At 38.2% G+C, this 15,798-nt stretch overlaps 1 protein-coding gene across 6 annotated transcripts in view; it reads left to right on the top strand.

Annotated features, from left to right (window-relative positions):
* Positions 1–446: 446 nt before the first annotated feature.
* Positions 447–15,798, top strand: part of PHF14 (PHD finger protein 14) — a 159,375-nt gene continuing 144,023 nt past the window's right edge. For 3 of the 6 annotated variants that reach the window (XM_018075666.2, XM_018075663.2, XM_018075664.2), the window contains exons 1-2: positions 451–632; positions 12,697–13,346. In XM_018075666.2, the coding sequence (XP_017931155.1) occupies positions 13,032–13,346 (315 nt within the window). In that variant the 5' untranslated portion in view covers positions 451–632; positions 12,697–13,031. Of the gene's footprint in view, positions 633–12,696; positions 13,347–15,798 lie in introns of all 6 variants that reach the window. The other 3 variants (XM_018075668.2, XM_018075665.2, XM_018075667.2) reach the window with 3 other exon arrangements.

Here is a 15,798-nt window from a genome sequence, read left to right as displayed (position 1 = left end):
AGGGCCCGCCCCGCCTGCCGCACACACCGCCGCAGCTTTAGTAAGCACCCGCGCCGCCCTGCCGGACTGGGTTCTCCGCGGAGCTGTCGCGCTGCCCGTGGAGCGTCCCCGCCCTCGGCGCTGAGCGGCGCATCCCCAGGTCCCTCTGGCGTCCGCGAAGTCCGGTGCACGTTCCCCCTGCCTCGATCGCTGGCGGATTCACGCCGAGGCGCTGTGCCTCTGGGGATGCTGGTGGCTCTCGAGTGTGTTTTGTCGGCCTCAGTGCCCGCCAGCCGTCTTCGCTTGTGTTTACGGCGCGGGCAGCCGCGGTCCCGGTGCCGTGCGGGTTCCGGCCTGCAGGGAGCACCGCGTGCTCGCCGGCGACCCTGCCCTGCCTCGCCTGTGCGAGCGGCTGTCCCCGCGCTGCGCTCGGGACTGCCCTGCCTGGCACCGCCGTGCTGCCTTTTGGTTTAAATGCCCGTAGCGATGCTGAATCCTCATTGTGCCACCCTATAACAACACTGTGGTTTTTTTCCCTGCAGTGGACCGCAGTTCGAAGAGGAGACAAGTGAAGCCTTTGGCAGCTTCGCTGCTGGAAGCTTTAGATTATGATAGCTCTGATGACAGTGATTTTAAAGTTGGAGATGCTTCAGGTAAATATGCTTTCTCATCTCCTTGGTTCAGAATTTTCTCATTTTTGGTTTATGGTTGCTTATTTAATATTATACAGGAGACAGAATGCTTGTCGTGAACTGTTGGGACTTGGAGCCCCTTGAAGGGAGTGACATGATTGCATAACTGGAAGTCAGTAGTTCAACTGTGATGATTTTTTTCTCAGCAGAAATCTCATGATTATCAAACAGGTTTTGGTAGAAGCATTTGAGTAGCTGCTGTGCAGATTGCCTTAGGTGTATTTATTGGTTTTTATTTATTCAATGTAGGGATTTGTTTAAAATTTTTACTGTATTTGTATTGAAATAAGAAAGACCTAAAGTCATTTTATTTTGAAGAAGTCTGGATAATAGTTGGTTGTGAACTTAGGAACTTGCCTTTTTCTCAAGGTTAATTCCAGTGGGTGAGTAAGAACCTAAAGCAGAAAGATAATCTGTTCAGGCTTTTATTGTTTTTTTACAATAGGTAAACTTAAGATGTCTGTTCAGATAGTTATACAGAAAGGTGTATGCATTTCATACTAGGTGGAAGTCCTTGCCCCAGTGTTGTTGTTTTGCAGTCTTTTCTATATATGCAGATTCCTATATCTTCGGTGAACATTCACAGAAACTGAAAATAGACAAGATGTCAAAATAAAATTAATAAATTCAAGAATAGTTGGAGGGAAGGGAAAGAAGGGGCAGGACCATGTTTGTCAGTAAACTGCATGTTAGATGTTCTGTGGCACATGCTGGGGGAAATGAGGGAGATATAGGATGTTTAACATATAAGAAAAGCAGCCTATCAAATAACTTCACTTTGTTATTTCTGCACTGGGGATGCTGATGTATGTTTTCATGTGGTTTACAGAGCAAAAATACTTCCCATCTCCATTTAAAGGCTTATTTATTAACATTTGGCCAGGTCCTCTGTATTGGTGAACTTAAAAATGCATAATAATAATTTATCCAGTGTCAGTTTTAAGATATGCGTTAATGCTCCTTGTTTGTGGTTTGTTTTGGTTTGTTTGGTTTGCTTTTCCTGGTGTGGTTTTTAGGGGTGGGGGTTGTTTATGTTAGTTTTTTTTTTCTTCCCCTTTTATCCCCCAAGCTTAGACATATTTTCCTTAGTTGTTCTGGTAGAAGCAGGCTTCAATGGCATGAGAGAATAAAACTGATGTAACCTTACCAATTTCATGCTAAGACTATTGGGGACTTGTTTCATTTACTCTTTTAATTTTGTTCTGGGGATTTTTGATCCTTTCTTTCGAGTAAGGTACAATTTACCGTAAAAGGAAATGATTTTTAATTCCCAGAGAAAACCTCCCTGTTCTGGAACAGCAGTGTAGACAGGACTTAAGGGAAAAGATTTGAAAAGGGAGTATGGGTGATGAACACAGAATTCAGAGCAGTATATTAGTTGATCAAAAAGACAGTAATTAATTAAAAATAATGAATACAGCTTCCTGACTCAACAATGTGTAAATGCAGAATATTCATTTGTAATTGATATCCTTTTTGACTTTTAGGATATTGTATGTATGCTTGGGGGTCAGGTCAGTATCTAGCCTTTAGAGTCAATCTCAGTTACATTTTGAGGAAGTTGAATGGATTTTCCCTGAAAAATGCAACGCCGAATTGAAATGAGTGTATGAGAAAAACTCAAGTTCTACTTAAAAAATGTTTTTCTAATTGCTGTTTTGTGTTCATGTATCTGATACAGTGTTGTTTTAGCATTTCTGAACTTATATCTCTTATTGATAGGAGAAAAGAATGTTCTGTTTAGTAAAGTTTAAAATTTAGTGAAAACACTTTGAAATAGCAAGAGAGTTTGATATTTTACACTATATTCAAAGATTTTTCAATGTGAAAGAAGAAAGTTATGAGCATTTGGAGAAGTTGGGGAATAGAAAGTTATTACAAATAACCTCTTCAGTGGAAAGAAAAAGAAAATATTTCTTACATGTAATACAAGTTAAATGAATAGGTGCAGGATATTTGAAACAGAATATCTGTGCTGATTTAAAAGGAAGTTGGTATAACATACTCTTAAATTTGGTTGTACTTAGTCCATTAGATTTGGATGGAAGAAGTGATGAAATAAAAGGACTTTTTTATGTGCACACACACATACATACATATAAATAAAATGAATAATTTCAAAGTTTATATATATATGTAAGGAATTTGTGTGTATGCGCATAAGCAACCCTACTAGACAAGTTCCATATTGTTGCTAATAAAAAACAGGTTTTCCTTTTTCTCACTATGAATTGAACCTTCAAAGCCTAATGTGCCTTTTTCCAGTACACTCAGAGATGTTGCTCTTTTTCTTCTTTTAATGACTATAGAGGTCTCTCCATGTGCAACCTGTTGCAAATCAGTATTTAGTATGTGTTTGAATTCAGAATGACATGATATAGTTTGCTTGCAAAAGGAAATTAATGTGTCAGAAGGAAGAATCAGTTAGAAGTGCTTTGAAAACGAGCATAAATTCTACTTATGCACTCAGAAAAGTCCTGTAAGTATGGTAGTTCTGCAGCTCTACAATATGTTTATTTCATTCACAAATGCACATAAAGGTGTTTAAAATAACAAAACAAATTTGAAAGTTAAAAGTTAAAGAATTATTTAAATACTGAATTAAAAGAATTCTGAAGTTGTTTTCTCCCTGATGATTGTGTGATGTCCATATGTATGAGATTTAGGATCTCCAGTGGTATATGCTAGTACATGATACTGTGCAAGTCTATAAAGACTGAGCTCTGAACAGTTAAACTTTTACACATGTTCATTGTTCTGCCAAATTTCTGGGAATGTGCAATGCAGTAAGTATTTGAGAAGTTGTTATTAAATACTTTTAGGAAGGAATTGGCATTTCTGAATTTTTGTATTTGGAGTCCTGGTGCCTTGGTAAATTTTTTTCATTACAGAAAATATTTCAAATCACCTAACCTCCATTTCCACCAAAAAATCCATAGGAGATGTGGCCTTTACTTACAGTGTAGTTAATTTCTTTTCTTTTGGATTTAGGTCACACCAGCAGTCAGTTACTGCCTTTACCACTTTAAAGATCTCAACATTCTGACATCTCTTTACGGAAACTGATTTTAAAACTGTTATATTTTTGTAAATTTACTTAACGTAAGTAGTTTTCAGGCCTTCAGGCTTTTCATTATGTTAATATTGGACGAAGCACTTTTTAGTGGCTTCTCTGTTTCTAGTAGTAATGCTATGTTCTAAAGTACTGTATTCTTCTGTTTTTTGTAAACATCCTGAATAATTTGTTCCTTAAGAAAGAATGTCATATGTAATCTTAATGTGGGATCAGTCAAAAAACCTGTCCCTTTGGAGTCGGAATGTACAAATATGTGAGTTGAAATGATGGTACTGTAATATACACAACTGAAGGTTATTTGAAGTTTGGCTTTTAAGTTAACCAGAGCATGCTCTGGAAGTTTTTTTGTTGATTTTTTTTTCCTGCAGTGAGAGCAGCTGGAGATATACTGATGTCAGAAATCAGAGTATAGGTGTAGAGTAATTCTCAGCAGAACTCCAAAGCAAGGATTTACCACTTTTCTTCTCTCTTACCAGTGAACTCAGTTTCGTCAGCACATGTACTAAAATTGAAATGATGCTGAGAAATGTAGTGTAGTCCCTGAACAATAATAATATGTGAATTTAAAGACTGACTCTCTCTCGTAGCGTAGCTAAGAAGAGCATAGCTGATTGCTGCCTTGAAGAACTGATCCTGTCACCACTTCTGCTACAAGTCTTGTAGACTCGAATTTTTAGACACATTGGTAATTTTTTTTTTGGTGTTGAGTGCAGAGCCTGACTTGCATATGTATTATGTACCATTATTGCAACTGAAGTCAGTAGGAGCTCTGTTTAAAACATGTAATGATCTGCATAAATGCATATATTAGGTATTCTGAAAAACCTGTGTCTTGATCTAGAAATAAAAAGTTGCAAATTTTCTGTAATTTGTTTCCTGTTAGCACAATGGAGATTCTGCTTTTGCTTTCCTGTACAGAATGTTGTAATATAAAGAAATGTTTGCAAAACATCAAAATACTCTAGTGATAAACAGTACTGAAATCTTGATGGAGAAACTAATACATTTGTTTTTGAGTCTAAACTTAAATGATATGCAACAGTAAAGTTGTAAGGTGCTTTCAGTAGACAGTGAAGGTAAAAGAAAATATTGATGAGTTAGTCATTGGTAAATTATCACATAATTACATATTAATGTGTAGTTCCTCAGAGTGGAATTCACAAGGGCTTTTTCCAATTGAGAAAATGGAAAATGCAAGCATTATTTTCTCTTGGATTATTTTCCTTTCAAGTAAAATATTTGTCTGTACAAACGTCTGCCACTTGAAGCAAAACTTTGGAGTGACTGACAAGCATTTCCAACTTTCATTCCCTTTGGAAACACTGAGATTTCTGTTATTCCGTGTGCTTACTGACAGCAGAGGAGATATGTAACAGAAATCTAGGCTTCATTCCAGTGTCTGTACAGGGCAGATTTAGTGATGGAATGACATTATTTTTCTTTGGTTTTGCCCTACTGTGACTTTTTATGCCTTGTCTTGCCAGTCTGTCTGCCCCTTACAGACCCCTTGCTCATTGGCTCAGTGTCGTTCTGCTTGTTCACTCAGTCTTAAACAGGATTTTTGTGGTCTCCTACTTTACTACTCCTACTTTGCTTTCTTTTACATTTCCCCTTTTTGTGTGTGTGTGTGTGTCCATCTCTTGTGTATTCCCTGCCACATGGAGAAGATTCTTTTGTGGTTTAGTTACTCCAGCTTGGTGGGGTGGTCTTTTTGTAGCCTGGCCTCCTCTGAGAGTCTAGACATGCTCAGTGAGGATGAGATGTTTCAAGTGTTTCAGGAGCGTGTACTTGTTACAGGGCGTCAGAGACTTAGTCTTAATTTGCTCCAAATGCACGTTCATCTGTCTTTTGAGATGTCACTTCCCTTGTACAAGATGTAAAACTCTTAGTTTTTGGGGTTTTTTAAATGTATATTCTAGCTTATTATTCAATTATTTGTACTGGAAGTCAGTTTTATGGATTATTTAGGACTGCGGCTTTGCTGAGGAAAGTCATGGGCTATGCAGTACTTTATCCCAAAGAGATGTTAAAAATGAGGAAACTGGAAAATGTCAAGGAACTTCAAGAGGTAGGGCAGCCAGTTTCATCTGTGTTATGACATTGTCAATAAGGCACTTCCTCATGACTCAAGTCAAAATTGGCAACCTTTAGTTTTGAGTGGTTTTGTGACTTCAATAAAAATCTACAGAAATGCCATATAATATAATTACTGGTAGTGTAAAAGGGAAGAAACTGCTTACTAAATTACTTTCCTTTATGTTCCCTTCCCATTGTTTTTAATATTAAACTAAGTACTTGTTTTCTGAAACCTGTAATCACAAATCAGTGGTCATTTTCATTTCCTGCTCTGACCAGTCAACAGCTGCAGTTAATACAGATTAGATAGTTCCTTTCAAAACGTTATTTGAGAAACATCTTTCTCTCCATAGAGCAGTAGGATCTTAGTCTTTATTGGTTTGGTTTTGTGTGTTTTTAATCATTTTACTTTGGACAGTTCAATTTCTTTAACTGCCAGCATTACTGGTGTTGAATTGCCAGTAGTCTACCAGTGTTTAATCATCATACGTGGCAAAATAGCACAGAAAGCCGGGGAGGTATATCTAACTGGTATTAAATTCTCTTTTTTGAACTTATGTTGAAAGTGAGGTATTAAGCCTTTTCAGTTCTTGCTTATATTTATATCGGTCTTAGCATAATGGACTTCTGTGTCTTTAATCTAATAGACAAATGTACCAGTTACACAACTTTGTCTTTGGCAGTTTAAAACTTCCTATTTTCCATGTATGATCTAGGTTTTCCTGCCTTTTTTTAACATCCAGTTATTAATGTCGTAACTTCCTAATTAGTTTAAACATTTCCTTAAGGTATTCTGGAGAAGTACAGCTGATTTTACATGTTTGGTATAGCACATGTGCAAAGGAGTTTTTGTGAGTCTGGAGTTGTTCTTGTAAGGAGGTTTATGGGCAGAGGCTGTTCCATCTGTCAGGATGCAAACACCCTGGATAAGGGGTTGTACATGGTATGTAACATGGTGTTTTAGCAGAGATACCTAGAGAATTTCACCATGTGAAAGACTTGTTCGCCTTGTGATGGGGAAGAAAGAGGCTAAAGGACCGATAGGCAAGGTGGTGGTACTTGAGTGACATTAACCTCACCTGTATCATGGTTTTTGTTACTGCCCTCAAAAAGAGGGTATTGTGAAGGCTTCTGTGGGCTGGATAACTTGTCACATGGTGACTGTAGGTTATTATTGAACAATACTATTTAGCAGTAATAACTTGGTAGTTTCTTTCTATGTTACATGCTTAGTTTTTCGGGTTTTTCACTTCTTGGTAGGCAGCTTAGAGCATGCAGGTAAGACTCAACCAGATAGGACTCAGTGCAAATAAAAGAACTTTCTAATGTGATTCCAAATGCTTCTTGTCTACTATTTGGAGTTGGTTAAGCTTTATTAATGGAAGAGGCAAGTCCAAAATTGAGTCCATGATTGCCTTTAACTAGCTTATCGTTTAGAGTTCACTTAAACAATAAATCTGCTTTTTACAGAGCTGCTTGTTAAGCTAAATACTGCATTGAAGAATTAGACTGTCTCCTGTGAGTGGTTGGCTATGTACTTATGTTGTGCAGCATTTACTCTCTGTATAGATGAATTTTCTTAGAATGTTAAAAAAAAATAAAAAATTTTGGGGTATCATGTTTAGAGTTGTTTGTAAAATGGTCCTGCAAAACCCTGGGGGGATTTCTTTTTGACTGCTGTAGTGATTTTAGTAGCTTTACCCTGAAGTCTTGTGCATAGTACGTATTATACAAGACTCCACAGCTGAGTGGAGTGTTTCTTTATTACACTTTTTTTTGGTATGTTAATTCTGTAGCATAATGTTCTGTTATGGAGAATTCCTTTCAGAGTTATCCTCTTTGGATTTGACTGCCACCTGCTGTTGTGCTTAGTAAAGCTAAAAATACAAGGTGTAGAGGAATAAATGATGTCTTTCTCCCAACTGTTATCTTTCATATTTGTTCTCAGTGGAGCTCTATATTCTTCACTATTTGATGGTGTATCTGGCCCCATCTTTCACTTAGAGTAGCTTGACTTCTTTCCCATAGGAAATGACATGATATGGTTGCCAATTTGAAATAGCCATTCTTTAAGCATTTCTTTCAAGGAGAAAATTGTATACTACAGCCTCTTCCTCAGTAAAAGTACAGCTGACAGAAGAACACCTGAAAAAATTGCTGTTATCACAGAATAGCTTTTTCTGGAAAAGCACCTATCACAGTGGGTGCATTCAGACCTTGCTATAGGTATCTCTGGTGTGTATATGAGTGCAGAAAGGAGAGTACGAAACAAAATGTGCAGACAGAAGGCAAAGAGAGTTTGAAGGAGAGACGTGAATGAAAATAGTGTTCATTTGTTCTCTGCTTTAAATTGCTTGCATGGCATAGTATTGATGTACAGGAATCACTGTTAGGAATTTAGAGTACTGTTAAAGATCAAACTATACTCAGACTAAGATTCCCCACAAAATATGAAATGGGAGCTTAAATTGACAAGAGGTTTAAGTATATTTAGAAACTCAACAGCACAATTAAAGCATCAAAACAAATGTCTCCGATGGACTTATGGTAGGGAAATAAGAGAAAATAATAAAAGCTAACTTAAAAATCCAGTTAATTTTGACATGGCAGGATCCTATTTACAGTGAGACAAGTAGGGCACATAAGCACTCAGAACCTGTCAACAACATCAACAGCCTTTCCGTCATCCGCTAAGAGGGTCATCTTGTCATAAAAAATATTGGGTTGGTCAAGCAGGACCTGCCTTTCACAAACCCATGCTGACTGGACCTGATACCCTGCACCTGCCACGTGATGGTACTCAAGATAATTGCTCCATGACCATCCCCGACACTGAGGTCAGGCTGACCGTTTCCCCTTGGATTTTGGGTGCTTCATTCTGCTCCCTCTCTTTGCCTTCCAACTCAAGAGGCTGGGTACTTGGAGAACAACTGGTCTTGCTATTAAAGACTGAGGCAAAGAAAGCATTTAGTTTCTCAGCCTTTTCCTCATCCTTTACCACTATGTTTCCCCCCACATCCAGTAAAGGATGGAGATTATCTTCAGCCATTTAATTGATGATGTATTTATAGAAACATATTTTATTGTCTTTTATGGCAGTAAACAGATTAAATTTTAGTTGGGCTTTGGCCCTTCTGATTTTCTCCCTCATGACATCCTTGTAGTCCTCCTGAGTTGCCTGCCCCTTCTTCCAAAGGCCATAAACTCTCCTTTTTTTCCTGCATTCCAGCCAAAGCTCTCAGCTCTGTGTTCAACCAGACCAGTCTTCTACTGGCTTGTCTTTCAGCGCATGGGGACAGCCTGCTCCTGTGGTTTTAAGATTTCCTTCATGAAAAATGTCCAGTCTTCCTCTGCTGCCTCCCAAGAGACTCTGTCAACCTCTCAACAGGGCAGCATCTGCTCTCCGAAAGTCCAAGGCAGCTGTTCTGCTGACTGCCTTCCTTACTTCTCTGAGAATTAAAAACTATCATTTCAGTTTTGCTCTGCCCAAGACAGCTTACAACCATCATATCAGTTCTTCTCTGTTCACAAACAACAGGTCCAGTGGGGAGCATTCCCTACTAGGCTCCCTCACCAGCTGTGTCAGACAGTTATCTTCCACATGCTCCAGGAATATCTTAGACCATTTCCTCTCTGCTGTTTTCAGTAGACATCTGGTAAGTTGAAGTCCCCTATGAGTATGAGAACTAGTGATTGTGAGACTTCTCCCAGCTACTTATAGACTGTTTTGCTTTTCTCTTCATCCTGGGTGGGTGGTCTTTAACAGATTCCACCTTGTTGGACTTCCCCCTGAGTCTTACCCTTAAACAACCCTATTGTCACCATCATTATGCCCTAAATAATCAAAACACTTTCTAACATACAGTGCTAGTCCACCACCTCTCATTGCTTGCCTGCCCCTTCTAAAGAGTTTATAGCCATCCATTACAGCACTCCAGTTGTCTGTCATCTCATGTCTACATGATGGCAACTGTGTCTTAGTTTTACTGCTGCACAACGGCTTCCAACTCTTCCTATTTCTTACCCTTGCTGTGTACATTGGTATAGATGCACTTCAGTTGGACTGTTGATCTCACCACCTTTTTGGGGGGACAAGCCCTAAGTCTTACATGACTATTTTTAGTTGCTTCCATGTTTTCTAACACATCAAAACCCTTGTATCTTTACTGTTACATGGATCTCCATTCCCTACCTCCATAGAGGCCACAGACCAAAGGACTTTGCTATCACTGTCCCTCAAACATTGGTGTGCTGCCCCCAGGTATGTCTCTAGTGAACCTGGTTTTATCCCTTTACCCCTTCTGATCTAGTTTAAAGTCTTTTAATGAGCCCTACTAACTAGTCTGCAAAGATCCTTTTTCCTTCTTTGAGACAGTTGTGCTATATCTGCTGCCAGCAGGCCTGGTGTCCCGTAAACCAACACATATCCAAACCCCAAAATTCTGTTGACATTATGGTTTGTGTTGGAAGGGACCTTTAAAGATAATCTAGGCAACCCCCTGCCTTGTCAGGAACATCTTTTGCTAGTCCAGGTTGTTTAAAGTCCCATCCCACATGACCTTGAATATTTCCGGTGATGGGGCACTTACAGGTTTCCTGGGCAACCTGTTTCAGTGTCTCACCATGCTTATTGAAATGTTCCTTGTGTCTCATCTAAACCCTTCCATCTTTCAGTTTAAAACTGGCTCCCCTTTTCCTGTCACTACAGGCCTTAGTAAAAGTTTCTGTTTCTGTCTCCCTGCAGCCTTCTCTTCTCCAGGCTGAACAACCCCAATTCTCTGAGCCTTTCTCCATGGAGCGTTGCAGCCTTCTCACCATTGGCCCTTCTCTGGATGCACTCACTCGTACAAGGGAAGGCTGAGGGATCTGGGCCTGTTCAGCCTTGAGAAGAGAAAACTAAGAGGGGACTTCACCAATGTCTGTAAGTATTTGAAAGGGAGAGTGTCAAGAGAGTGGAGCCAGGCTCTTCTTGATGGTTGCCAAGCAATAGGACAAGAGGCAACAGGCAGAAACATACACAGGAAGTTCCACATGAATATGAGGAAGAAGTTCTTTGCTGTGCAGGTGACCAAGCACTGGAACAGATTGCCCAGAGAGGTTGTGGAGTCTCCTTCCATGGAGATATTCAAGAACTGTCTGGACACAATCCTGTCCCATGCGCTCGAGGATGACCCTGCTTGAGCAGGGAGGTTGGATCCGAGGACCCACTGTGGTGCCTTCCTGCCTTACCCATCCTGTAATTCTGTGACTTTGTATCCAGACAAAGTTATTATAATTGAAAAATAAATTTTTAGACTTCATAGTATTTAATACTGTTTTTTTAATTTTGTACATGTCTGATGAGAGTTCAACTATTTGAACTTCAGTTAGTTATGTTTTACTTTGATTACTACAGTTAGTAAGGCTGATAGGTGTAGGCAACTGACTGAATTACTCTCTTCTCAAAAGATTGTAAAATAACTTGTTTTTTTACTGGGTTTCTAAAGTTTAGAACATTTGTTGGAAACTTTTAGTTTCTATTAGCTTGTGAGGGGATGGATAGCATCAATGTCCTGATCCATAATAGCATTGATGGATTATTTTTGTGTATAATTTTATAATCTCCTCACCAAACAGTTCCATATGCAGGTATATGCAGACGAAGACAAAACTGACCATTACATTGAAGTAACAACTGGCTAATCATTGGCAGTGTTCTGTGGGGTGGAAATAAATGCCATGTGAAATGTGTAGCACACTGACCCCAGTGTTTGTTGATTTGGATTTATATAGAGATGGATGTGCACAGAAATTCTCTGTGTAAGGTGATGCTGAGAGGTGGAGATTTTTGGGTGGTAGCTAAAGCAATTAAGAATTTTTTTTTTAATTTGCAAGCATCAACATGTTTCATCTTTGCATCTATATGACTGGATCAAAAACTTGGTAATGGCTTTGAGCAAACTGAAAACTGTAACCATTGCCTAATAGATCCCTGCATTGGATCAAGCAACTTTATATTTTCTTGTTTATTTTAAAACACATTTTCTGAGTTTTCCTTCAATAAAACTAGTACTGCGAATGAAAAACAGTAGGTGCCCATAAGATGAGAAATAGTAAAGGTGGATGATGTTTATAAAATTTAACATGTTCACTTCATTTTCCAGTATTTTTTACATGTACTTTATAGTAAAATTGTCTTATTTTTATGAGTTTTTAAATACAAATCCTCTTCTATTGCACAGTTGGCCCGTATTAATTAATGGAAATAGTGAGTACACATAGAATGATACCATGAGTGGCATAAGGGTAGAATTTATGCATTGTTGTGCAGCTGCAACACTGAATGAGGCACAGCTTATATGGGATTAATAAGTGAAATAACACTGGAAATTAAAAGAGCCCTCAAACCCAGAAAAACAAATGTACTAAAAATGAAGGTATGGGATTATCCATACTGTTACTAGTACTTGTTATGTAAACTCTTCATTTTGTAAGTTCTCTCTATTGGATAGCTGTTTTATTTTGAAGATGTAGAAAATACCTGCAGAAATTAAAAACTGGAATGCTGTTTCTTTAAAGTGTGACTTCACATGGAAATTACTCTGTGCTACTGCTTATTGTTAATATGAGCTGCAGTTCAAAGGAACATATAATGCTCATTTAATAAGTTCTACCATCTTTTCTTTTGGCATCTTAAAATGCATTCATGTTTAACAGATTCTCAACATACCACTTGAAATAGCAATATTTGGATACCAGCTGAAAAAATAGGTGGAATACCTTATAAGGGAGGAACAGGCATCATTCTTTTGTTTAACAACTTGCTTCAACAGATTTTATTTTTGGGGGTACATTTGTGTCGGAACTTTTTTTAAATTTTCATATGCTCAACAGATTCTGAAGGAAGTGGTCATGGGAGTGAAGATGCATCAAAGGACAGTGGTGAAGGTTCCTGTACTGAATCAGAAGAAAATATCTTGGAGGAAGAACCAGCAGAAGAGAAAGTAGAAGAGCAACAGCCAAAAAGCTCCACTGAAGAAGAGGTGCCAACAGCAGAGAAAGAGGTAATTAAAGCTGAAAAGAAAGAGCAAGAAGATGAAGAAGAAAAGCCAAAAAAGAAGAAAGAGAAAGAGAAAGCAGGTGAACCTGATGCTGTGGCTGATGAGCAAACAAATGAACCAAAAAAATGGAATTTGCGCAGGAACCGACCTCTGCTGGATTTTGTATCGATGGAAGAACTAAATGATATGGATGACTATGACAGCGAAGATGACAATGACTGGCGGCCTACTGCTGAGAAAAAAAAAGGAAAAAATGCTCTGCGAAAAGAAGGGAGCGATGGAGATAATGAGGATGATGAAGATGATGGGAGTGGAAGTGATGAGGATGACAATGATGAGGAAGGTAATGAAGAAGATAATAGCAGCACGGCTAGTGATGGAGGATCCAAGAAGAAGAAGAGTAAAGTTCTTAACAGGAATAATGCAGATGATGAGGAATTGACAAATGATAGCCTGGCTCTTTCACAAAGCAAGAGTAATGAGGTAGTGCAACCAACTTTCTATAATATATCTCTTGACAAATGGAAACTACTCCCCAGTAGCTATTCTGTTAATTTGAAAAGTTAAATTGATTGGCTGGAATTGTGTTTACAACACAATAATAAGTGAATAAGTGAAGCAACAAAATTATGCTAAATAGGCACTGCATATGAAATAACCTTGCTTGGACCATTTGGCTAGCATAATGCCACTAAAGTCAATAGAGAGACTTCTCTTGGCTTTAGGGAGGTTGGATTAGCGCTAAAATAAAATAGGAGGTCCAGTATGCAAACCAACATGTATTAGCAAGACTTGTAGTTCTGTTTGAGTGTAAATGCTGCATATCTGTAATGTTCTAAAAGTTAAAGGCATCTGTGACATAATCATAAAATAGATAAAAGATATGTTATTCTTTATCCTAGCCCTTTTTTGTGACAGACATCAAAGTCTGAACACTAAGTTCACTAATAGAAGAATTTTAAGTAAAGAAATATGCACACTGGGTTTAAAATCAAATAGAATAATTATGATAATTTATGTTGGGTTTGCTTATAATAGTCACAAATGAACTAATTTCTTACCATACTAAAAAGCATTTGGGAACTATGATTATTATATTAAATATTTTCTGATTGCATAATGTGAAAAATATATATAAGTGTTTAATAAAGCAACCTTTTTTTCCCTGTGCACAATTAGTGTTGCTTTGAAGGTTGTGCCTGTGGAAAAATTAAGATATCAGGTTGTCAGTATGGCTGACTTCATGTCCTGCAGTAGCAAAATTTTGAACAAAGTTAAAAGAATTGCTGTATTCTTTTTCAGGATTCAATTTTCAGGAAAGAATTGTAATGTCAACATAACATTTAAGAAATAATAGGGATATGGCATTATTTAGGGTTCTGCTGTTCTCTTAAAACTTTATTTACATGTGTAAAATGACAGGGAACTACAGAGTATTTGAAAGAATCAACTGTGTCCATTTCAGATACTTTGATATGTATTGTATATATATGATAGTGAATGAGCTGTGCTATTTTAATTGCTGGTAATAATTGGGATTGAAAAAAAATTCTTATTAGGATTTTTTTCTTTATTAACTTTTTATATGGGCATATTCTTTCATTTTTAAGCTCTGTGATTCCGGTATTGTTACCTGCATTCTCTTGGCTCAGGAGCTGAAAGAGCTCTGCTGATGATTAGAACTTGAAACAGAGATAGGCAGTTTTATTTCAGAGTTGTTTCCCATATCAGAATCGAGCTGTGAGTTATGTATTCTTAAGTATGGCCGTAATTTCCATTGATTTGAAAAATTAGACCTGTTTCAGAAGCCCAGAGCTGTCTCTGATGTATCTTCTGTGAAGCTTCTTAGTATTCATGGACATGAGGTTCTTTCTTGCCTTTAGATTTAGGACAGTGATCAGAAGATAAAGGCAGTGCTTTTCTTGGCCCCCAATTCTGGGGTTCTGGCCTTCAGCCTAGGTTTTGGGGTCTTCTTCTCATCTTCATCGGTCTGACCTCTCTACCTTTCCATTGTTCTCGGCCCGTGCACTGAAGCTTAGAGAAAGCCTTGCCTCCAGGCCTATTTCTCCTATTCAAATGTCTACCTTATCCTACCTTATCCTAATTTATTACCTCTAGGCCTATTGTATACTGCTTCTAGCATTCTTCTAAATTTTGGTCCAGTGGGCAGAACAGAACGAGTCTTGGTAGCTGAGGCAGAGTAGATGTTAGGGGGCCTATCTTAGTTAACTCTCTTAGGGCTGACTCTTGTTTCAGCATATACAATATTTTAACGTGTGCTGTAATTAAATACAATGTGGTTTTGTATTGTATTATGCACAGAATAAAAATTTGGCTTTCTTTCCTGAGGTCAGGCATCGTTAGTAGATAAATGGTGCTTTTCTGTTTTTATAGTTACTGCCGCTTTATAGGATCCTCCTACTCTCAGTGAGGTGGTCATTGTATTTTTAATTTTTTTTTTCCCTTTAAATTAGGAGTCTAGGGGCATATAGTTTGAAATGCTCACTTTCTTCATTAACACCGCAGAAATTGGAATTACATAGTGATTCATTACATAGTGAAATCATTTCTCTCACCTCAGTAGGGAGCCCGACTAGTTCAGGAGTTGGCAGCAGTTCCTATCTCTATGTAGATGTTCCCTTGTTTTAGACAGGTAGGGTCTTTCAGAAGCTTATATGGACTAAAAGCAGGGGAGAGCAGCATACTTTCCAGATCACTCCTTCTCTGTGTCTGCATAGAAAAACAAGTTACTCAGCTGTTTTGTTTGACCTGTTGACTGTCTTTACGTAAGGTAAACCATGATGGATGGGGATCCTATCATTAGATCAAAAATTTGATGTCCTTTCATCATTGCTTGTTTGTTGGGGTTTTTTTGTCTGTGTTTGCATATGTTCTCACTGCCCAGACAGCTATTTTTATTTTAATGTCGTTTTTG

Source organism: Manacus vitellinus, unplaced genomic scaffold, assembly GCF_001715985.3.
Source record: "Manacus vitellinus isolate BGI_N305 unplaced genomic scaffold, ASM171598v3 scaffold_3_pilon, whole genome shotgun sequence".
Lineage (NCBI taxonomy): Eukaryota > Metazoa > Chordata > Aves > Passeriformes > Pipridae > Manacus > Manacus vitellinus.
The sequence above is the reverse complement of the archived record's forward strand: the minus strand, read 5'-3'. Positions and strand labels throughout refer to the sequence as shown.